The 23,734-nt window shown below is 38.8% G+C and overlaps 1 protein-coding gene across 1 annotated transcript; it reads right to left on the minus strand.

Annotated features, from left to right (window-relative positions):
* Positions 1–558: 558 nt before the first annotated feature.
* rbm27 (RNA binding motif protein 27) lies at positions 559–23,589 on the minus strand. The gene is made up of 21 exons (XM_026181419.1): positions 23,383–23,589; positions 19,278–19,396; positions 17,992–18,119; positions 17,404–17,477; positions 16,507–16,700; positions 15,736–16,047; positions 14,776–15,003; positions 11,537–11,713; positions 10,492–10,638; positions 10,232–10,385; positions 9,635–9,788; positions 9,263–9,496; positions 9,032–9,163; positions 8,706–8,831; positions 8,462–8,536; positions 8,182–8,358; positions 6,864–6,968; positions 4,679–4,906; positions 4,392–4,475; positions 4,108–4,227; positions 559–3,177 (listed from the first exon to the last, which is right to left on the minus strand). Exons 1-21 carry the CDS (start codon positions 23,439–23,441, stop codon positions 3,073–3,075), a joined length of 3,132 nt encoding a protein of 1,043 aa, XP_026037204.1. The 5' UTR covers positions 23,442–23,589; the 3' UTR covers positions 559–3,072.
* Positions 23,590–23,734: the final 145 nt, after the last annotated feature.

A 23,734-nucleotide genomic window follows, 5' to 3' on the forward strand; every position in this document is an offset into this window, starting at 1 on the left:
AAATTCAGTGTTATAAGGGGTTTAAGTGTCATTTGTGATATGCTTTTCTGACACTTGTACGTCATCAGTGCCTTCACCCCGAACTTTAAGCATAAATTGCAAAAAATGCCAGATGTAGCAAAACAAAATTGTCAGAAGGTTTGATAAACACACCATTTAAAAAAAGGTTAATGCACTCATGCATCAAAGTACTTAAAGTATAAGGAAAAAATCTAATGGCTTTCAGTAATTCCACTGTTTAGTCATAACATTTGATGTGTTTTAAGCACAGGTATAATCTTTAATGCTATAGCCTAATTATAAGTACTAATACTGCAGTGTGAATTATTTAATTACCGAGCACATGCAAGAAGAATGAGACCACACAAGAGAATAGGTTCATATTTTCTGGAATGCTTTTGCCTGGAAATCCCCCCCCTTGCCAATGCTGACATGTTTTCATTTTCTTTACCTTTTCTTTTCCCTCCCAGATCCAATTTATATTTATGTATGTTTTCTGTTTTCCCCCCCCCCCCCCTCTTTTTTTTCTTTTTTTTTTCTTTTTTTTTTATGGCCTTATAAGCACCCAATTCCTCCATCTTTATTGGCAAAAGCAAACATGCTAGTAAATTAGAAATCCATTTTTACAAACAAAATACATGAAGAAAATACATCCACATCCTGCAAATATAAACAGTAACAAATCCAAAACTATTATCCAATAAACACTTTACATTTTTTACACCATTGTGTGATAGTACAAAAAGTGGGAGACCTTCTCTGAATCCTCACTCACACAAAGCAAGAACCTCGCCAGTATAGGTTTATCCCTTCAACCTGCCAGTGACCTCATTAAATTTAAAAAACAAAACAAAAACATCACATGAGAAAATCATAATGAAGTACAAAGGGAAAAGCAACAGCCTCTCCTCTCACACACACATCATTCTGACGCTAATGCTGGAAGTAAAAACATCAGCTTTGGGACAATGAGGTCGCTGGCAGGAGGCGTCTGAGTATCAGTCAACAGTCAGATATGCAATCCACACAAGAGCACTACCAACATTGTAGGTGGGAGGAAGATCTGCACCCTTTTAGATGTGGTGCCAGCGTGCATTAGGGAGCAAAGAAAACCAATTGTAATCACTGACTGAGAATATGAGAATATATATATATATATATATATATATATATGCGCGCACATTTCTACACGCATGTCTTGTGTAAAGTCTGCACAGTAATAAGTTAAAGTCTTTCTTCTCCTATGGTGCTTCATTCAAACTGGATATGATCAGTTTAGCTGAGTTACAAAAAGCATAAATCAAACAAAACGTCATTAAGCTGCATGTAAATGCATCTGGTGGAAGGGACAGGACTAATTCTTTAACCAAATACATTTGTATGTGAGTTTTAATGGTTTTTGATTCCTCCCACCTTGAGGATTCTAAAATACAGTATATGGGGGGGAAAAAAAAAAAGGCAAAGCAGAAAATAAAAATATTTATCATGAACTCACACACTGTGGTTTTACTCACAGAGTGGCTTCGGAGCACAGTTTGACAATATTCAGATAGAGGCAAAGCTGCACTTAAGCTAAATCAATGTTGTTACGGGCATGACTCAGTGTCTTTCAGAGTGTTTTCCACAGCTCGGAGCAGCTCTTATATTTCGTAAACAGACAAACAAACAAAAACCTACTTAAATGACAAGTTTAGTCAAATAATATGAACTGGTTGAAAACTGAAAATACAAAATTCTTGCAACTAAAGCAGAGATACTAAGCTCTCCTGCTCAACATTTTCTACCTGACACAACCTCATCAGTCGTTAACCCCCCCCCCCAAAAAAGGGGGGGAAAAAACAAAACAAAAAAAAATATTAAACTTAGAAAGAAAAAAAAAAAAAAAAGATCAGTAATTTCTCTTTCAAGCATTTACAAAATTTACAAAAGTAAATCACGTCCTGTAAAAACTCAGCAATCCGCTGACTGTGTAAGGCAAAGAAATTATTTATATATTCTTTTTTTTTTTCTTTTTAAGCATTACATTCAAACACCTGTCTATGGATCTCACATTTTTGAAATGGGTGATCTGATCTTTGTCCCGTCAGGGCCTCTGAATGACCAAGTGACAGAAGAAAACAAGTGAAAATGTTACGCACTCTTAGCAGATGAACATTACAACATGTGTTTGGGTGTGTATTTACACAGAGTGGCACTGGACAACTGAGTGAACAAAATACAAGTGTGTGGGGGCGATTTTTTCCCGAACATGACTACATGACTGTATATGAAGTGCATGGAAGTTTGTAAACATTGATTGTGTTTTTTTTATTGCACTGGTATCCTATTGTACCTGCACTGGCTGTATGGCCACGGTGCAGCATCTCTATGGGTCTGTCTGTTTATTAGGAACACCAACATGCATGTGCACTGGCAAATATTCATACCAGCACACATTTAGGGAAAAAGAAAGATGCAATCCTTTAACACATTGGGCTTTACCACATCAAAACTATGAGCGAAGTGAAAGCTGTACCATACTTTGCCAATATCGGTACGGCACAGTGCATTTATGCAGTGTGGAAAAAGAATAAATAAATTTCTCTGTGGTAGCGGCAGAGAACGTTCTGTTGGTGATGGAATGGCTGTCCCTGAACGGAGGACAAGATTCTACAAAAACTGGTGAGAAAAAGAGCTTAAATACAGTATGTATAAAAATACCTATTCACAGTCGACACAAATGTTGTGCATTACTGATATTGTCCATCTGGTAAGCACACAGAAACTTACATAAGTTTTTCTAGCTATAAGAACAACTAAACATGTATCTTTCTCAGCAAAAGTGAGATGTTTTAAACAACTGTTTAGTTGAGGGATACAAAAAACTGTTGACCATCTACACTTCTTTTCATGTACAATAAAGTAAAGACGTTTTTTTCTTTTACTTTGATTAGAGTCTAAAATTACTTTGAAAATACTGGAAAGGGAAAAAAAAAATGCGAGTTCCTTTACATCAATTTTAATCTGCGTGGGAGTGGGAGTGGGGGACCACTGATTCTGACGGAGAGCAGTTAATGATAATGACGAATGTCATTATCGCCTCCAAGATCGACTCTCGTACTCATCGTCTTCATCGTCATCCTCTTCCTCCTCCTCTTCTTCCTCGTCCTCCCCAGGTAAATACGAGCTAGCTTCCTTCTGTAGAAATAAATACCATGTTAGCATTTATATTTATGCTTTTTCTGGAAACTTTAAGTCAGCTTTCCTCCTGGCAACATGCATGTTTAGAACACAGCAAACAGAAAGTGATTCAAAGTGTAGCAGAGGGAAATTATTTAGTCTGATATTAGCTATTTTTAATAATATTGTAACAAATAAAAAATGTTAGGTAACTGTTTAAAGAAAAAAAAAAAACAATCCAAAAATATACTGGAATATCAGATTTTAAAATCACCAAATATTGGTACTGATCTTAAAAATCCTATAGTGGTCAGACTGCCTGCTTCTGATATTTCTTATGCTTTAGATTTAGACATCCTCCATTCTATTGGTTAGCCATCGGTGAATCCACCATGACAGGTGACCTGCTGATCAGTCTCAGGAAATTAATCCTAATCTCTGCCAGTCAAACTAGTCTGTAGACCTGTCCAGAAATCTGTCTGTTTCAGCTCCTGTGATAAAACGTGATGAGCATGAAGTGGCTATAAGTAGATCTGCAGTCAGAGGAAATCTGACCACAAATCTCTACCTGTGCACAGACACATTTTCAGAATGGCAACCGTACCTTTAAAAACAAAAGTTACATATAAGAAATGGCACAACCTCAAAGGAGGAAACAAACCCCTTAAATAAATACAGCATAAGGATTTCACCTGACAGTAATGCAGTTTTACTCATGGGGCTAAGATGCTCTTAGTACTGAGAGGCTAGCACTCCTTTTCCTTTGGGAGCTGCTGTTAAAAATTAACAAGCAGCAGAAAGAAATAACCAAGTAAAATTTTGTGAATGTAACTAAAACTTCAAAAGTTTCCCCAACTCAGATTTTCAAGTTGTGTCGTACACAACGCCCTTTCCTTAATTTGTTTTAGTTACTGGGAAAACATGAAGCTGTGTGTGTATTTGTCATACCGCACTGTCCTCATCTTTAGCCTCCTCTTCCTCGGGCTCCGTTGTAACAGAGGGCGTCTTGGGCTTGTACCAGGAAATCTGCAGAACACGACCTTTGAACTTAGCTCCCTGGTTTGCTGCCTAGAACACCAAAGAGAGGTACAGCTCTTTTAGATGCTATACTGGAGTATTTTAATTATTTTAATGTATTAATTTATTCTATTATTATTAGAAGAGGATTAGAGGAAAAGCAGCAAGATTAAGAGAACATGTAGCCCATACACATTTGGAGCCATGTGACTTACATTCTCTGCTTCACTCCGTGTCTTAAAGGTCATGACGACACTGTTGGCGTCTTGGTCACGGAGATCCTCGATTTCACCAAATTTCTAGGTTTAAAAATATCAGTTGGCCAATCAGGATATACTTATACACATCAAAACATTTATGACTTATCACAGGGAAAATGATTCACTTAACATATCTAAAAGATATAAGAGGGAATAAAGTGGTATTTATTACTACAGTTTTTATTACTTAGCAATAACATCGTGCTGTATTACTGGAGGGAGAGATCCTGCCATATTCTTACCACAAAGTGCGGCATTAGCTCTTCTTTTTCCTCCTGAGTGACCCCTAAAATAGCCAGGGCTCTGGGTCTGTGATCAACCACCATACGGTTCACAGCCCCGCCGCGCGCCATCATTTCCCGGTTTCGACTCCGGCCACGGCCCACGTGCATCGCACCAGGATCTGGGCCCAGCTTTCCTCGGCCGCGACCTCGACCCGCTGGAGGCCAGATCAAACCCAAACGTGTTGCCTAAAGGAGGACAGAAAGGGCGGTTGACTGGACGCTGTTTGATTTCAGTACACAATTACACACCACTGTGTGTCTAATTTATATATTGAATAACTTTAAAAAAAAAAAAAGAAAAAAAAAAGTTTATGGAAAAATACAAAAACAACAACAAAAAGGAGCAGGCCATCACAACCCTTCAGAGCTGAAACATTTTCTACACACCCTTACTCTCTCACTTTCTGCCCTTTACCACTAGTTGTCACTCCTCCATTTTTAAAAACATCTCCTTCCTTCTCAGACACTCCACAAGCTCACAACCACTCTCCCTTTAATTGTCATCCTGCGATTTTCTTACAAGGACCAGTGTCTCAAACTTTAATGAGGCGCAGCTCCATCAGTGTAGGACGTGTGTCTTATTTGGCTTCGTTAGCAGATGTTCCTCTGGGCTTGCTTAAGTGGCTGCAGTTTAATGTGCAGAAGGCGGGCCGAGTTTAGATGGATGGGGGATGCATATCCATTTTTAAACAACTAGCCAATTTAAGACCCTGGGGTTAAAGGAAAAAAAATGCAAAGCAGGTTGTTGCTAACAAAAGCTATGTTGTTGTTAGCCTGATCTTAAGCCACAGCCGTCTGCGTGCACAGCAAATTTAGAGGATAAAGAAGAAGAAAACACTGTGTGTAACACCAAAAAATACAAATAAATAACTGTATGGGCTGCATGACCTAACCTGAAACCTAATTAATGACTTTTGGCAGAATCACTGGGAAGATGTGTTATTTATGTGTCATTGCTCACTTAACCAGGAAACCACGCTAACTTACAAGAGACCTGATCCAGAATGAATGCAACAAAGATGAGGTTAAATGCAAGTTATAGAACATGAAATATAATGTACAAATACTCCAAACAAAACTGCAATACTAATTACCTCAAGAAAAGCCACCAATTCAGTAGATAAGTGTGTGTAAGTCTACCTCCTTACACTTTGATGGAGTGTAGTAATAAAATGCTGTTTAATCTGATGTGTCAAAACCCCGAGGGGACTACAAAGCAAGCATCTGGAGGAGTGCGTCTGGCAACTACTGGAGCCGACTAAGATAACAGTACAGAGGTAAACTGAAAATTTACCATAAAACTCTTTTTTTTTTCTCATTACTGAATACAATTCAAGTTTATTTATATAAGGCCAGTTCACAAAAACAGTCGCCTCAAGGCAATTATGCTGCAAGGTAAAGACCTTGTGACGATAGTGTGCAAACCACAACAGTCGGTCCCCTATGAGTAGCGATTGGGGTAAGCGGGAAAGAGAAACTCCCTTTTAACAGGAAGGAAGCAATAGGTCATTTACATCTTGTGTAGGTGTCTTGTGGTATCACCAAGACGTTCGCATCAGATTCATTAGGACTCTTACGAAGCTTCGAGCTGAGCGAATAACACTAAACACAGCGGATCTGGAGCTTGTGCAGAAACTGCAGGATCAGGTTCCAGTTATCACAGTCAAATAAAACAAACAGAACATAGATGGTTTTAAAAAAAAAAAAACAAAAAAAAAAACCTTTCTGCCTGACACGTCTGACAGAACACAAATAAACTAATGAATTTAATATATTATTTGATTTATTTTAATCGGTGGACAGATACCATCTCTTTCCACCCCTTGCAGAACAGGTTGCGACTATAATCTCATCTGCACACTTCCTCTAAGGCATTTCTTGGTATCACATCCTCTAATTCAGTTCTCAACGAAAGTGTTGATGATGCAAGATGCTGTCAATGATTAACTTTGTGTCTGTTTCTATCCATGTGTATTTTCTGTGCGTGTGTGTGAGAATGTGTGTGTGAGAGAGAGAGAATGTGTGTGTGTGTGTGTGTGTGTGTGTGTGTGTGTGTGTGTGAGTGAGTGAGTGAGTGAGTGAGTGAGTGAGTGAGTGAGTGAGTGAGTGAGAGAGAGAGAGAGACACACAGACAGAGTATTACCTCCACCTGTAGCTGCCCCAGTTTTCTTTTGAGGTCTGTTGTATCCTCTCCAGAGCTCATCTTCTTGTGAAAGTCCAGCTCAGCATCTAGCAGCTCCTTGTGGGCCTGATCGCATGTCATAGAAAAGAAATTTGTTTACTTAATCCAGAGAAGCAATTAAATACACAAATATCAACTTGTGTTTACAGATAAAGGAGGGGGGGGGGGGGGGGGGGGGAGCGTGCTTGTTGGTCTAACAAGGTCAATCAAGACAAAACTGTGTGAATCGAAATTGTGATTAAAAACCAAACCAAACCCCCCCCCCCCCCCCAAAAAAAAAAACTTTATTCCTATGCACCCAATATTCAAACAGATCCTCTACTTCGGTCCTGTACAGAACCAACATTGACTTTTTGATCTTTTTTTCCAATTTTTGCAAACCTAAGATTAGTGTAAGAACCGTTTCTTTCAATATGGATTAAAAGATAAGCATTCCTTGGAATTTCCAGGAAAAATAACAACCCCCCCCCCCCCCCCCCAAAAGAACCATTTTTTTCATTGCATTCAGACTAAAAAGGACCCAATCCCAGGTATAGGAACTCATACAGCTGAAATTTGAAAAGGGCCTAGGACTAGGACACAACTACATGCAAAGAGGAGAAAACGAATGTGAAAACAGCAAAGATTTGTTGAGGCTGAGCGGTTATTGGTTATTCACTTGGTATATAGGACAGCCTGTGTGCACATATCCTGTATATACGTAAATGTCTATACCTTGTGGCCAAGTAGTTTTAGAGCCTATAGAGAATGTTTTTTGACACATTTTGGTTTAACATCAGTGGAATCCTACGCACTCTCACCCCCCCCCCTTGATGCGGTCAGCACACTCGAGGCAAGCTGTCTAACCCTAAAAAGAAGAAAGAAATGTACTCCCCCTCTCCTTTACCAGTGGCTCAGAGATATTATATAGTTCTTAAACTTAGAAAACACACAGCAAATATTTTTAAGATATTATAAATTGAGATCTGGAGGGTCTTTCTTTCTACTGCTTAATAAAGACCCCATAAATACATTAATCCACCAGCATCTAAGGTTTAGAGTACACAAAATGTATATAAAAAAATTTAAACTCATAAACATCTACCTACTCAATGTATGCAGTTTTATTCTTCATATAAAAAATGTTTTTTATGTGAAGAAACGCCTTTTTAAAAAGGACCTGTGAAGTGTGAAAAAAAGGCAAATAAACAACTCTACCAATGTGTGATATAATTTTCGGCCTAAATTTCCCGCCCCTACTCTCAGTTACGTACAAAGACAAAAAGGAAGCCAAACTTACATCAGTCTTGGTTTTGGGCTGGCTGTGGTTAGTTTTGGCGCTTGAGACCTGGGAGGCAAGGTTCATTTCATTCTGGAGCTGGGTGATCTTTTCCGTTAGTTCTTTCAGCGTTTTCATGATGTTGGCCCTCTCTTCAGGTTTCATGCCTCGGTTTTTCTCCAGCCGACTTATCAGCGCCTGGAAGGGCAGGAAAAATGGTATCAGAAAGAACGTTGACAGTACACTGGAGAAAAAGAGGAAGGATTACAGATAAGAATAGTTTCAATGTTAAATGTCTTACTTTCTGACACTCAATCTGTTTCTCTAACATCTCCTGTTTCTTCTTTCTCATGTCTTGCTGGAGTTTTAGTGCCTCCTAAAGGAGGGGAAAAAGAAAAAGGGAATCAAAAACATTCAAAACCCCCCAAACAGTTTTCTCTCTCAGTGGTAGTAGCCTTCTTAGCTGTGGCTCCTGAGAGAAGGAAATGGCTTAGCTCTGCTATTCTTTTAATGGTCAAAATGCGTAACCAAGTTAAGCAACGTGCCTGCTTTTTCTTGAGAGCTTCATGTGCTTCCAGTGCTTTTCCCGTTTTCCCAAGGCTCTTTGAGGAAGACTTGGCGGCTGTGGAAGTGTAGTGTCCCTTCAGGGTGTTCGTAGTAGCAGGCACCACCTAAGGAGAAAGGTGGAGGGGCAAAAAAAAGGAAAATTAATATATAATTAATTTCTTTACAAATACAATTTTAGCTAACAAACACACATAAATCACTGTGAAAATGTTGTAACACACGTGCCATCATAATATTATACTTTTGTATATTATATAATATCCACTTTGCCTGATATTGTCTGCAAGATAAACTTAAAACATACAGCAGCCGTGTCCGTGTTTGGATTCAGGTTGTCCGACTTGGCATTTGTCGTGGCCCCAGCTGTTGCAGACAGATGATGCTTGGGTACAGTCTTGTTCAACACATAAGCAGCTGGATTGTGCTGCTTGATCCCCTGCAGATAAAACGAGTGAGGGTAAATCAATGGATATTTTAAAAATATATATAAAATTGTCATCAAAGGATTCTCAATGTCTCCGCTGTTAATACCAACTTTATGCATGTTGCTGTGCTGCAGCCCCTGGTTGGGCACTGACCCGGCAACCTGGCTCCCTGAGCTCTGCTCCTGCTGCTGAAGGCCTGTGGCATTAGCACCAAGCTCGCGGTGCCAGTACACGCGGATAAAGCGGTTGTTAAGGACCGCTTCTGTGCTGGATATGGCTCGTCTGGCTTCTTCATTCTTTGTGTACTGGATCAATGCTGCCTCTGGGTCTCCGCCAAACACAACCTGGATTGAGAGTGCACGTGCAAGTCCGTAAATGTTTTGAATTCATTCTCCTGCAGGCCTAATGTCTATGAACTTTGTGGGGAGCACTCGTTAAAAAAAGCAAAACAACAACAACAACCAAAACTGGATGCATTTTACCTGTATATTGACGATGGTTCCAAACTTGCTGAAGTGCTCGTTGAGTTTGGTGATGTTGTTGAGCTCGCGCGGGATCCTGCGCACCTCCAACTTTGTGTTCACATAAAAAGTCCTCTTGGGAAAAGCACCCTTATGCTGGTTGTTGAAGCTTGGCCTAAAAAGAACATTTCAGTGCTAACATCACTAATTTGGTAGTTTTGTTTTCATAAAAAAAAAAATAAATGAAGGAAAAAAGCAGATGAGTTAATCAAAATTTAGCGATGATTGATGATCTGGGATTCAAGTTTTGGCCATATTATGGTTTTATTTAAAGAAGACTACTTCCAACCTACAACCTGTATGACAGTTTAAATGTACTCCAAGTAGAGGTAATGCAAAGAAATCCTCATGACTGGGATGCTTGTATCTACCTGCTTACAACTGAGACAACACTTGCTGCTGACCTCCTGAGCAGTAATAAGTAATGGGGTGAGGCACCAACTTGATTACATTTCAGCTGGCTACCGTACTCCAATTTCTTCACATAAAACAAAACACTGTGCAGAATAAATGACATCCTAAATCAAATATGTAGATTTTTTTTCTTTAATCTCTTACTTTTCCATCCAGGGTTTTTTAGGTGCTGGCCCTTCAGCTGTACTGGGTCCCATGGTCCTCTTCCTGCTGTCCTGCTCTGTGTTGAAACGGGACACGTTACTTCCAGGAGTGCTGGGTGCAGTAGCTGGCTCTGTCTGGATCACTATGTTGGCAGCTAGAAGATACGCAAGAAGTCAAATCAGTCTGAGAAGGTCAATTTCACAGGATCAGGTTGAATTTAAAAAAAAACAACAAAAAAACCCTGTAAATGAGGTTGTTACCTCTGGAGCCTTGACCTTCACTGGAGGTGAGGCCAATGAGGTTGGAGCGTTGAGTCTGCACCCGGGGAATAAACTGACGATATGGGTTACGTCCTGCTACAGTCAGGCCTGGAGATTCTGGGTTGTAGCCTTCTGCATCGTAGTTGTCTAATGTGTAAAAGTGAACAGACGCACATACCGTTAGGGGGGAATATGAAAACATTTAAAAATATGAAAAAGTGAATACAAGCAAACATATTAATAAAAAAAGAATCTTTGACTTTAAATGTAACCACTGAATAGGTAGCAACCTGTGACATGAGTTTAACATGTAGTCCAGGATAAAATTTATAAACAAAACCTACAAAATGCGAGAAATAAAAATTACAGTTATTGTAAGTGCGCAAAATAACCCAGCAAGAAACAAACAAAGATAAAAATTAACAACCAAGATGATGCTTTTCATTCTTATCTACATTTGTGACACACAAGTGCAAAATTATCAGAAAGAGGCCCTTCACGGCAGTTGTGGTAACAGATCACAAACCCAAAGTTTGCAAATACCAAATAGACCAATTTCTTTTTAGTTCTTTAAAGTCTTTTAAAGAGTCTGTAACTGAAACCCTCATGTGCATAATCATAGCAGGAAGCACTCAACTAAATGAGTCATGACAAAATTTCCCAGAGATGCTTGGTTTTTTGTTTTTAGGTTAATACACAGCGCTACCTTCTGGTCCACAACTGTTACTGCAGGCTCAAGAAACACATGCCAATTGTGCACACAAACACACACGGCATACAACAACTACTTTACAGTGACAGGAAACAGAAACAGAACCAAAAAGTGTTTTGTTTTAAATAACCCTTACCATCTTAGTTATTTTAGATATTTAGTAAACTAACCTTTATCATACTGTAACTATTAAAGCACACAGAAATGAGAAGTAAAAAATAACAACTCAACAACATAAACACACTAAAAGGAACACCCAAATAAAAAGCAACACAGCAAAATCTCTTCCAAATGCACAGTCCCAATCTGAAAAGCAAAAGCAGCCCTGCTTACATTCAGACTGGACATATTGGGGACGAAGAGACACAGATGAGGTCGAGGAAGGAGGTGGAGGAGGAGGAGGAAGTGTAGGAGGTCGGCCCACACCAGGCGGTCCGACGGGAGGAGAAGAAGTGATTGCAGATTGGTGGTTGGGGGTATCAATCCCACTGGTTGCTATCAGTGGGGGTCCTGAGGGAGACACAAGCCCAAGCTGATGTCTCAGGTACAAAAGGTCATTATAGTTAACTACAACTAAAAGCTAAAACTAGATGTGAAAGAAAATAAATTAGTCAATTAAATGAAAACTAAAAACTAGATTAAACAAAACAGAAAGTTAAAACCAACTAAAATTATTTTGTGAACTGGGAAAATTAAAATGAAATAAAATGGAGTCAATATAACAACAAAAACTAAATGTGGCGATAAAACTAATAAATGAGAAAAATCAACTCTGGAAACTAAATGAAACTCAACTGAAATCAAAACCAAAAAATCAAAATGAAATAAAAATTACCAAAAAAAAAAAAAAAAAAAAAAAAAAATAGGAAATGACAAAATGCAAATTTGCAATGACTCTATAGTATATTACATGTATAGTATTAAAGAAGTATTTCAGTGAAAATCTGACTGCTTTAATATAAAAGCAGATGCACCAGGAAACTGCGGCGTCTTCTCGATAGATTTGCTTAAACTTTATGACACACTATCCATTTATCAAGTGGAAGATAGAAATCTCATAACTTTAACAGCCTTAAAAAGTAGCTGAAACAATAAAAGCCTATCAGGTCAAATGTTTCAGTCATCACCCCCCATGTTTGAAATATATATTTAAAAAAAAAAAAAAAAAAGGCAAAATATTTTTTTTTATGTACTGTTTATGATCAATGGGCAGCTATCTACTGTGTAGCACGTCTACTCTAAACGTATGTAGATACATAAGATTTTTGCGCTTTGGATTTAAATACATCTTTTTAAATCATCATGATGATTTGCAAAAACAAAACACAGCCAGTGTGAAACTGATCGGCAATAGTGCAACTCAAAGGCAGGAAGATTGCACAGGTTGATTTCTTCCCTTGAGAAATTCAACAAAAACTCTTTACAACTGAGCACGTTGTCAAGTCGGGCAAGTGTTTTCACTCACTCACACATATACATACATATAATATTGAAGACAGCTGCTTTTCTACACACCAGAGTGGTGACATCTCATTCCAATTAGGGCTGGGCCATATTATACCGTTCACGGTAATACCGGTATAATGTTAGGCAACGATAGGAAAATGAAATATCGCGATAGAATATGAGTAAAACGCGCATGCGCAGTGCCTTTGTTTTCATACGCACATGGCCGATTGTTGAGTGAAACAGATGAACCAGAATTGGTTTGTAAAAATGGTGCAACTTCAGTGATGTGGAACTGGTTTGGTGTTTGTCCGTCAGATACACGACAAAGCACATTTTTTTGCAGAACATGCAAGCGGTCGTCGGACTAAGATGCCCTTAAATCTGGGAGTAATCTGGGTCCTAAACTCCGTATACTTCAGGTCAAACGAACACTGCAGCATCACTAAGAGTTAAAAACTGTCTAAATTCTTTCATCTTTAATAAAACGATCAGCATTGCTGCTTTACCAGGTGTAACTATGAAGTTTAACTTCCAGGCATCCATGAAAACAAAAGTTATTACATTTAACGGAGTTAGAAGCTAGCAGGAAGCTAGCGGAAGTTAGCTCGCTAGTTTCGCTAGTTACCTAAGCATGATATTGCATGTTCTGACTGAGAGATTTCTGAAAAAAATCAAACGTACAGCTCTGCTATCACTTCCAACATAAATGAAGACAGGAAACTAAACAGCAGTGACGTTTGTAGGGTTACTGAAGTTGGGCTAGCTGCTGGTATATAATGATGTGCTACGTGATCGCTAGCGACACAGCTATGTTAGCATAACATAAACAGTGAAGCTGGAGGACGAACACTAACACTTTTCCACTTATAAAAGTTAACGTTAAGGTTCCTCATGGTTAGAGACAAATGCAATCGCATGGCAGGATGCTGTAAAAGGACCAATCTTCAGTCAGGAGAACAACTGAGATAATCCATCCACAATACGAGGTTAGTCATTAATATACTGCAACAACATGGGAATAGAGCAGCTGCCAGAGAATTCAACATTAATGAATCAATGGTACAGAAGTGGAGGAAGCAAGAAGAATGAGTTTAATAAAGTTTGATTTATCTGACTGCTTTGTTTCGCTTAATGTGCCTTATAATCCCATGCACCTTATGGTCCGAAAAATACGTACTGCACACTGCAGTTTAATGTTGCAAAGCACCTCTTTTTAACTTCAGTGGATATTATACATGGTTATGCTCAGTATATGTCAGCCCATTTCTACTGGAAATGCCTTTTGGTTAAACTTTCAGCAAGGAATTTGCATTTGCACTGTTACATTTTTATAAAGCTTTAATGTACATAAAAACCAGCTTCTTGTTTAAGTGAAAATAAATGATAGGTTGTCTTTTTGCGCTAGTAATGTTGTGGAGTTGTATTTTGTCTCGCATCAATTATATCGTCAGTTATATCGTTATCGCAAATTTTCAAATATATATCGTGATAAATATTTTTGGCCATATCGCCCTGCTCTAATTCCAATATACCGTTCATTTGAATCTTTACATATTTAAAACCTCTGGTGTCGTCAAATCAGCCATCAGAGTAAGGAGTACAGTGTCACATTACTGAGGCCACGATGTCTTACATGTGACCTGCTACACTTTCAACACATCGCCATCGTGTGTGAATGGGTGGATGACTGGATATGTAAAGCGCTTTGGGGTCCTTAGGAACTAGTAAAGCGCTATATAAATACAGGCCATTTACCATTTATTTACCATATTAGTTAGCTGGATTTTGTTGTGAGTGGGGACAAAATTGTTTCTAAATGAAAACGATTTATGATTTAATCCTACTTCTATTATATTAAAGAGATGTTTGTTAGCTCTCAAACATTGGGGAAACTCATGCAAAAATATCTTCATAAATCAATGATACTACAGGCCAAAGGAAAGGTATGTATATTGTGACCAGACTGAAAAAGGCCAGTGGAAGAACAACGCGTCTCACACAAAACCAAATGTTTGAGAGAGGAACACGGTTCTTCTGGCTTCACTATTTTGTAGATGCAAATTGTAAAACTTCACAATATGATGAAGCACAAACTTATGGATTAGAGGAGCATTAATACTCACCTGTCATAGGGAAAACACCTGGTGGTGGTGGCTGGCCATAGGGTGGCATAGAAGGCATCCTGAGGTTGGGAGGTGGTTCAGTGATGGGGGGCATGGGCAGCCCGGCGGGTGGCAGAATCGGTGGGGGTGGGAATGGAATAATATTTGGTAGATTGACATCGTCGACTATGAGGGGGTCACTGCCGTGATCATAGAGACAATGGTCACCACGGACACAAAATCCTTTTTCTGTGTGAGGGAGAGAAGCGATTATTCATAAATATCGTACACAACATGGAGTTTATATAAACTGCTGCTTTACAGTCACAAAACACACATGCACACACACACACATTAATAAAGCCAAACAAACAAAAAGACACCACACACAATAACATAAAAAATTCATGGGAATTAAACAAAATGAATAAACATCTAAGTTTAAAGCAGCCAAGTCACACAGTTCATGTATTTACACCAAAGCCTCATTAAGGAACTGGGTCCCAAGTGGCTGTGTTTGAGCACGGTGACAGAAAGCAATGTACTTCAGGGACAGTGGGTAAGTTTAAACTCTCCTGAGCCTCAGTGTAGAGGGGAGTGAGAGGGAACCAGGTTGCTTTTCTACCTTTCACTGGGGACAAGAGGATGAGTGCTAAGCAGTGGTCATTAGTGAAGAGACCAAACAAGGCACAGAAGCCTCAGGGGAAGAAAAAGGTAGTGTTTAAACTAGAGACTTGAGCAAACTGTACAACAGCCGTCATAAACTTAACATTTCCTTTAAATCTCATCAAAAAGCTCCAGTGTTATTCTGATCCCCTTTGAAATGCACAGAAAACATCTCCCTAATGCTACTGGGCTGTAGCAGATAAAAGGCTCTCAGATGGAAAAATAAAAAATAAAATAAAAGACACGCAGACACACGAAATGACAGAAAGAAGGAATCAAAGGAATTGAGAACAGGATGATTAACTCTGCTCCTACCATCGTAATCCCTGCAGCGCTGTTTGAGTGAAGCAGCCTTGCTGAAAGGTTTGCAAACACCATCTTGCCTCGTTCCGTAGTAGCTAGACCAGCTGTCTGTAGTGCTGTCGGGCAAGTGAGCCAGTGTTGCTACCGGTACACCCCCAGCTCCTGAAGACGAGGAAGAAGAGGAAAAGGGATGCAGAGGTGTGTGTAAGGGCAGGAGAGGTGGCGGGTGCTGCTGCTGCTGCTGCTGCTGCTGAGAGCCAGATGTAGTGGAAGAGTTGTATCCGTCAGTGTCCTTCCTTTCTGCCTCAAACTTTGACTTGAAGTCTGTTGAAAACAAGTAAATCACATAAATCATTGTGTACTGTATCATAGCTGACTTTTAAAAGCACTACATTAAATGATAGATTACAAAAAGAGGGAAACTTGTAATGACAAAGATGAGCAGATTAACCTTGGTGGTAAGAAGACCAATCCCAACCCATGTTGTTGAACCCCCAGTGATAGGACTGCAAAGCTGTCCACATTCTCCCTTCCTTTCTACCAACTCCCAGCAACACTGTCCAACAATCCGACAGGAATAAAAACGAGAGTCGGCTACATCCGTAATTTCTACAAGTCTTCTCATCTAAAGCGCCTCACACCAGCATGTCTCCAACAGCACGTCACCGTCACTAATGCACTGTTTAGCAGTGCTGACGAGAGATTCAGGAGCTTCTTCGCGCCTCAATCTTTGTTCCCCTGTGCTGTTGTTGTTATTGGTTGTGGGAGGGGGGACTTTCTCACCTCTGCCTCCTCTGTGCTCCCTATCCCTGCTCTTTCCACGACTGCCGCTCCGGCTGCGGCTCCTGCTGTAGCTTCTCCCGCGGGGGCTGCCCCTGCGCCGCTCATGGCGCTCCCGGTGGGAGTCGCTGCCGCTTTTCCCGTGCCGATCAAAGTCACGGCGCTTGCGCTCGTCTCGCCTCCTCTCATCGCGGTTCCTGTGTGGATGATGAGAAGTTAGAGGCGTTGCTGATTTTAAATGTATAAATCACACAGGAATACTTCACAGGTTTTCAGACACGAATGTGGGTCTTCTTATAACAAATGAAGACGCAAGGATCATTTCTTTCTGTGTGTCTTTAACATAACATGAACCCTGAAATAATGATCTTTGTTTGAGAGAAGTACGCTTTTATCTGAAACAAGTTATTAGGGAAAGGCTTAATTACCTTTGTTTTATGTGTGCACAATCCCATTAAGTCCCCAAATGGGCTGTTTGTGTTAAAACTATTGGGAAGTGCTTAGTTTCATTAACAGAAGCTTTTCACAGCAGAAGCTCAAGAAAGTAAAATAAAGTAAAAAAATTAATTAATAACAACTTAATTTCTAAAAATATGCAGAAAATATACCCTACATATTAAAGACGTAACTCTTTTCAAATTACGTTAATTATCGTATATCAGTGAATGAACTCTCCCATCTGCACCCAACACTAGATATGCCACAGCCAAGGGACACATTAGTGGACACGAGGGCCTAATCAAGCCAAAAGCAGGACTTGGAGGGCTGGAAATATAGCTGCTTGGTAAGATCGCTATACAACTACACAACATCAATATGTACTAAACAGTTCAACAAGTGTGTCCTACCTGCAAATGTTTTAGCTGCTTATAAAGACAAAGTTAAATGCAAGCCATATACCTGGATTCATTGAAGTCAGAGCGATTTCTCAGAGGACTTCTCCTTCGCCTGTTCTCTTCCTCGGGTGTTTCAGCCTTGAGGGAGAAAAAACAAAATAAACAAAACAAAAAACATCAGCTATAATATAACTTTAAAACTTAGGCTACGTCCACAAATACATGGGTATTTTTAAAAACGTAGCTTTTTCAATGCGTTTGGGCCTTTCTTTCACACGCGTTTCTTCCAGAAGAATGGCGAGATAATTTTCACAGGTCGAGGATTTCACTTTGGCTCTTTGTGAGCTACTTCTGCATTTACATGTGGACGGAGATAATTTTAGAAAACTGCACGTGTGGACGAGATATTTTTTAATTTTTTTTAAATGAAAATGAGAAATCTCAGTTTACAAAACTACCCATGTACGTGTGGACGTAGCCTTAATAAACAAAAAAGCATTCAAAATAAGTGATTTTATCAAAAGCTTTGATTTCAAATTGAAATGCCCATTCCAACAAAACCACTCAACCAGTTTAAAAAAAAAAAAAATTGTGTGTGTGTGTGTGCGCGCACTCATTTTCAAAAGGCGAGCTATTCAATTTCAGGGTGTACCTCAACAACTTCAGCCTTGATTGCAGGCAGTTTAATCTCCTCTTTGGGAGTTTCCTTGGCAGCAGGATTTCCCAGGTAGTTCTTGGTCGTCAAACATTCAAAAAGCTTATCAACAAATCCCACCGTCTCTGCAAGGACAAAATTAATCACGAGAACACATTAAAAACTGCATGCAGTTTTCAGTCTTGTGAAAAAGGGCCAAAAGTCTAAAAGCATAACACACACATAAAAAATAACACATATGAACACTGCATCCATGACATGTGGGAAAGCTACCTGATTAAAAAAATGTAACATTAAAAAATTCTAAAGTGATCCAGGAGACATATGTAATAACCATCAACATGTTTTCCAACTAAATTAAACCCCTAAACTAATTTTAATAGTGTAGAGCTAAAAATAAAGAGACTGAATCAGGACACATCACACTGGATACAGAGTCACTATCAAACGATGCAACACTCCCTCTGGTGGCCACATGTGGGGTCCACAAATGGCATCCACGAGGAAGATAGCATTGCTGATGTTCCACTTCAAATTTAAGACTCTATACATTTCATTGTATTCTGCCTGCCTCACTATATTTATACAGGTGATATTTTCATTAACATGGCCTGTTACAGAATGCAGGCTACATCAGTGTGACTGTTAATGTTAACATATGAGTTCTGGGGGCTGAAAAGCAGTTTGTGTTGCAGGTAATGGCTAACATTATCAGTTTAATTGAAGCCAAGACGACACATCAATTGGATCAAATGCTTCTGATCAACTTATTTCCATATTGGTCATTTTCTAGCCTCAATCAAGTTTTTTAACATTGTTAAGACAAAGAGCCTGTTTTACTATATCAAACAAGTTGCATAATTTCAATATTATTTATGATAACCACATGTATTCCATGTTTGAGCTACTTAAACTATATAGTACAGTCTTGGTGGCATATGAGGGGAAAAAAGAAAACTAAATCCCCTCTGCAGGGGTACTGCATTTTTTGTATGCAGGGAAAAAACTTCTGATCTGTCTAAACTTAGCAACTAATTTTTAATAATCAGTTTAGTCACTGACCTCGACAATGCCACCAGGTCTGATTCCCAAAGGATTTGTGACCTAACTGCAAAGCCTCTATTGTCTGACATGTGCAAGGGGAGTACGAATAAATCCCTTGTTAGCTTAATGATGGAGCAAAAGTTTTTCCTCCACCTTAACCAGGAAGAGCTACAAAATGTCAAAATTGCCTGCTGACACATTAGCAGAAAAGCTTTATATAAATAAAATAAAATGTATACCTTTTTGTAGGAAGACATCAAGCTGATCAGCACAAAGTGCTTTCAGTTCCTTCTCTGGTTTGTCCTTCTTCACAAGAGCAACTACATAGTTGGCTAATGCAGAGGGGTCAGCATCACATCTGCAGATTAAAATGTATATATTAAAACATATCTATCTATCTATACACACACTCATTCATATATCTAATAAGAAAAAACTGTTAAAACTGAGAGAAATGTTTTAGTTGAACCAACTGAAATATAATGCATATCAAATTCATTTACATATCTATGTATGCAAAGCGTAAAATTCAAAGGGGGACAGATCATTGCCACAAAACTTAAACAATCCACCAAATGCATAAAGTAAAAGAAAGGTTATTCTTCTTATAGGAAGGAAAGGAGTACAGGTTTCCATGGTAGCATTTCTTAACATTGGTAATATAGCTTAAAATTTAATTATGATTAGGGCTGCCACAAACGATTATTTTGATAGTCAACTAGTCACTGAGTATTTTTGCGATTAGTCGACTAATCAGATCATCATCCATTGGAGGTAAAACGTACAGCTTATTGCACCAGCAGCATCTGCTCTTATATAACTATCATTAGCTTACAGCTTTAACTGTTTAAGGTATGTGCTAACTAAAAATAAAGACAAGATGATAGTTTATTAAATTTTAATGAAATTTGCAGATTGTTTCGGTGAAGTTTAATAAACTCCTTGCTATCTAAAATATAACAGGACACCGGAGTAAATTCTCGAGCATCTCACACTTCTGATGATCAGCTGTCTGCTTGACGTTTATTCAGCTGTGTAAAAACTATAACTTTAATCTCAGCCAAACCGATTTACTCAGGAACAAATGAAATACTAAAAAAAGCCAAACAATTACATTTTTAAGTTATCTAAGTGACTCATATATCATGTTTAACCTGAGTAGCGAAAGACAGCGGTGGGTTTGAAAAAGATTTGCCGGGAGTCCGGTGTTCTCACGGCTCTAGTTAGCCTATCCCCCGGCTAGCTATCGAGCTAGTGGGTAACAGACGTCTCCGAAAACGTCGGAGCGCTTTTGAAAATATGCGGTGTCTTGATAAACTGAGCAGATATTTGAGGTTTACACAGCTACATTCTCGCCTGAAAATATGTTAAATGTTTATTTTGTGACCCAGAAAGAATAATAAGAGCAATATTAAAACTAACTAGCTGCCACCATTGTTGGAAGCTGCGCTATGAATTCTGGGACGCTGCTTCTTCTTCTTCGGGGTTTAACGGCAGCTGGTATCCTTGTACATGCAGTGCTGCCATCTTCTGTTTCAGTCCGTTATTACACTCTTAAATCCTGCTACTTATTCCTGCGTTTTTCAGGATCTTACAAAGCTTCAAACGACGCGTCGACTATTAAATCAGTCGTCGACGATTTTGATAGTCGACGTAATCGTGACTAGTCGACTAATCGTGGCAGCCCTAATTATGATTACAACTAAGTTTGATGACCATTCTTTGAAAACTCTGCACATTCTTTGAAAACTCTGATGTGCTACAATGCATGCAATGTAGGGGGGTTTTGAGCATGTGAAAGAAATGACATAGGGCAGTGACTATGTCTGAAGTGTCGTTGTGGTTTGGCTTTTTACACAAGCGTTGCAATTCACTGTGTTACAGCTGGTCACTCTGGTCACCCTTTCTGTGGGCATAAAAAATGCTCAGATGTTCCTGCAAAGTAAGCTAAATGTCAAGACAAAATGAGGGACATGTCAAGGTGTGTCTGTCTAACTTACTGCTAGCTTTTCAAATAAAATAAAATAAAAAAAAAGCTCAGTGTTATCTACACTGTTTTTAACCTTTGCTTACCCAGGAAAATGTGACTCTTGAGATTAAAAATATCTTTTACAAGAGTGTCCTGGCCAAGACAGACAGCTGCAAAATCAACTAAGTTCCATAAACTAGTAACACACAAATGAATGCAGAAAATAATACATAAATTAAGTACAGGAAAACAAAAGTGATACAAAATAAAATACAAAAACAACAAAATATGTAAGCTTCAGAGCCCATAAAGCGTAAAACACGATCATTATCGTCTTATGCTCACTGGTATACAGTTTTGCTGCAGTTTGCATCATGTGCTCACAATAGTTATTAGCCATCAAACCTATTTTATTCTTTTAAACTGAGCCAATGGTTGAGTTTGTTTGACATGTTTGAAACATTACAGTCTCCTAGGGAAAAGATGTATGCATCTTAACTAGATGGCTTCTTCTGCAGTTACGACCGCTGTCTTCTTAAGAGTAATTTGTATTTATGCAAACTGACAGGATGAATTTGTTATACTTCACTGCAAAATGCAAGTAAAAGTCTGTGGCTGGTTTTCAGTATCAAAGTTATCAGACATATAGCACTGGACCAATGCATTATGAAGCTCAATAAATCAATTAACAGCAGAGTAATCTTTGCAGTTTGAGCACGAATGCCTTTTTTAAATTTAATATAAAGCCTGGTAAAACGATTTCAGTGCGTTTACCTGCACTTTTTCAAAATAATTTATGAGTTTAAAAGTTCCACTTGCACAACATTTGCTTTTTTAAACTTAAAAAATAGAAATCAAGCTAAAAGATCTCCGAGACTGTCAGCTATGGAACTACTGGAACCTGGACTTGCGTGAAGTGTTTCCAGCTGCGCGTCATGTAGCTGGAGTCGAGTGTTTTAACCGATGCATGAAACTATACATTTTTAGACATAAGTTGTAACGGCCACCGTTTTCTTTGTGAGGATTTATTACACAGCGTGCTGCGGGGAAAAGCCTGTTCTAACGTTTGAGTCTAAAGGTTTATTTTTTAAACACCTGGCGGCTCTTTTTTTTACTTCCCATCCTTAAATAATCTGCTCTTTCATGTGATTCAGTTTATTTTGAAAAGTCTCAACAGGATCTTGAGCTTTATTGTGAAAGGTTTATGTGGAACATAAACAACCACAACGCATAAAAACAGGCGCTTGTCCATCCATAGTGTGGTTATATAAAATATAAGAGAAAAAGAGAACTTTAAGAAATTAATATAGCCACTACAGTGACCATCAAAACGATGAAAATATATTGCCGTAAACAATTTATTTTGCGACACCACGAAACAAAGGATAGCGTAAAATGAAACGATAGACGTTTTTATAACATCATCCGATATATATCGTTATATCGAACAGCCCTAAGTTCAAGCAACAAGCTGCTAGTAGTTAATTAACTGCTGACTCACTAAAGCTACAGTCAAATTTGACCCTTAACTACAGGATCATTGACCATGGAAATTCCCAATGATTAATAATTACCAACAATATAAATGTAATAACAATGTGAATGAAACTATGCCTACTTGAACTCCAGCCTTTAGTTAAAGCAGCTTAAATACGCCTCACTTTGGCTCTGCAAGGACTTTTTCTCCCCTATGCAAAAAACTCCTTATTTTTAGAGGATGAACCTCGGACACACAACGATAATATTGTGGAGTTACTCCATTAGTTGATTAAACAGTGACTGTGTGTTGTCCCAACAGCACAAAAAAGAGAGGGAGGGGGTAACTTAAATCCTTTAATGCACTCCATTACCCATTTGAGCTCGTCAACATATTTAAAAGAATTTTAGGATCTCGCGTTAGCAAAACAGACAAAGCGTAACGCTTACAAAGCATGTGTTACTATGGAAACTCCAAAGGCAAAGTATTTGTGTGCATTTAACTATGAAATATGTCGAGCTAATAGCTACAGTTTTAATTAGTAACTTTTCCCAGAGATACAACAGCTGTTTTAGGCAAGAGGGGCTACACGTTGAAGGCTAGGAGCTTGCTACAGAACTGTGATAAAGTTACACTACCGTGCGCCAACTGCGTTCTTAACTACCATAGTGTCAGAATCAAGAATTCGCAGTGCATCAAACGCAAGCAAACTCACTAAATCATGCACAATCATTACTAATGAAAAGTAAAAGTGCCTCTCTGTGCTTCGAAAGGCTAACAAGCGATGGTTAGCTACTCGTGCAAGAATCTGCCATTGATGCCAGGCTAACCCAGCGGCTAGCAGGCTAAAGCAGCTACGTAGCATGCACGCTAAATGTCATTTCATTTCAATACTCACATCGGCTCCAGGAGCTTTGCCAGCCACGATTTCAAGGCTTCAACATTTTCTATGATCATTGTGAGAAGGACTACAATACTGTCTACAAAAAGAAAGAGCGTTTTGACAACCCTACTTTCATCGTCTATAAATTTATAAGCTTTAAGGCCTTCTGTCTCTCTTCACAGGCAGGTCGTACAAAATATTTTACGGCATGGCAACATGGTCAAATTGTCGTAACGCAAGCACGACGGCGGATGTTTATTATGCATTTAAACAAACAAACAAACAAAAAAAAGCCGCACATATGAGGGCTTGTATTTGTTTATCAAAGTAATTAAGATTAATAAATCTTAGCTATTCTAATTAATGT

This window comes from Astatotilapia calliptera, chromosome 10, assembly GCF_900246225.1.
Source record: "Astatotilapia calliptera chromosome 10, fAstCal1.2, whole genome shotgun sequence".
Taxonomy (NCBI): Eukaryota; Metazoa; Chordata; class Actinopteri; order Cichliformes; family Cichlidae; genus Astatotilapia; species Astatotilapia calliptera.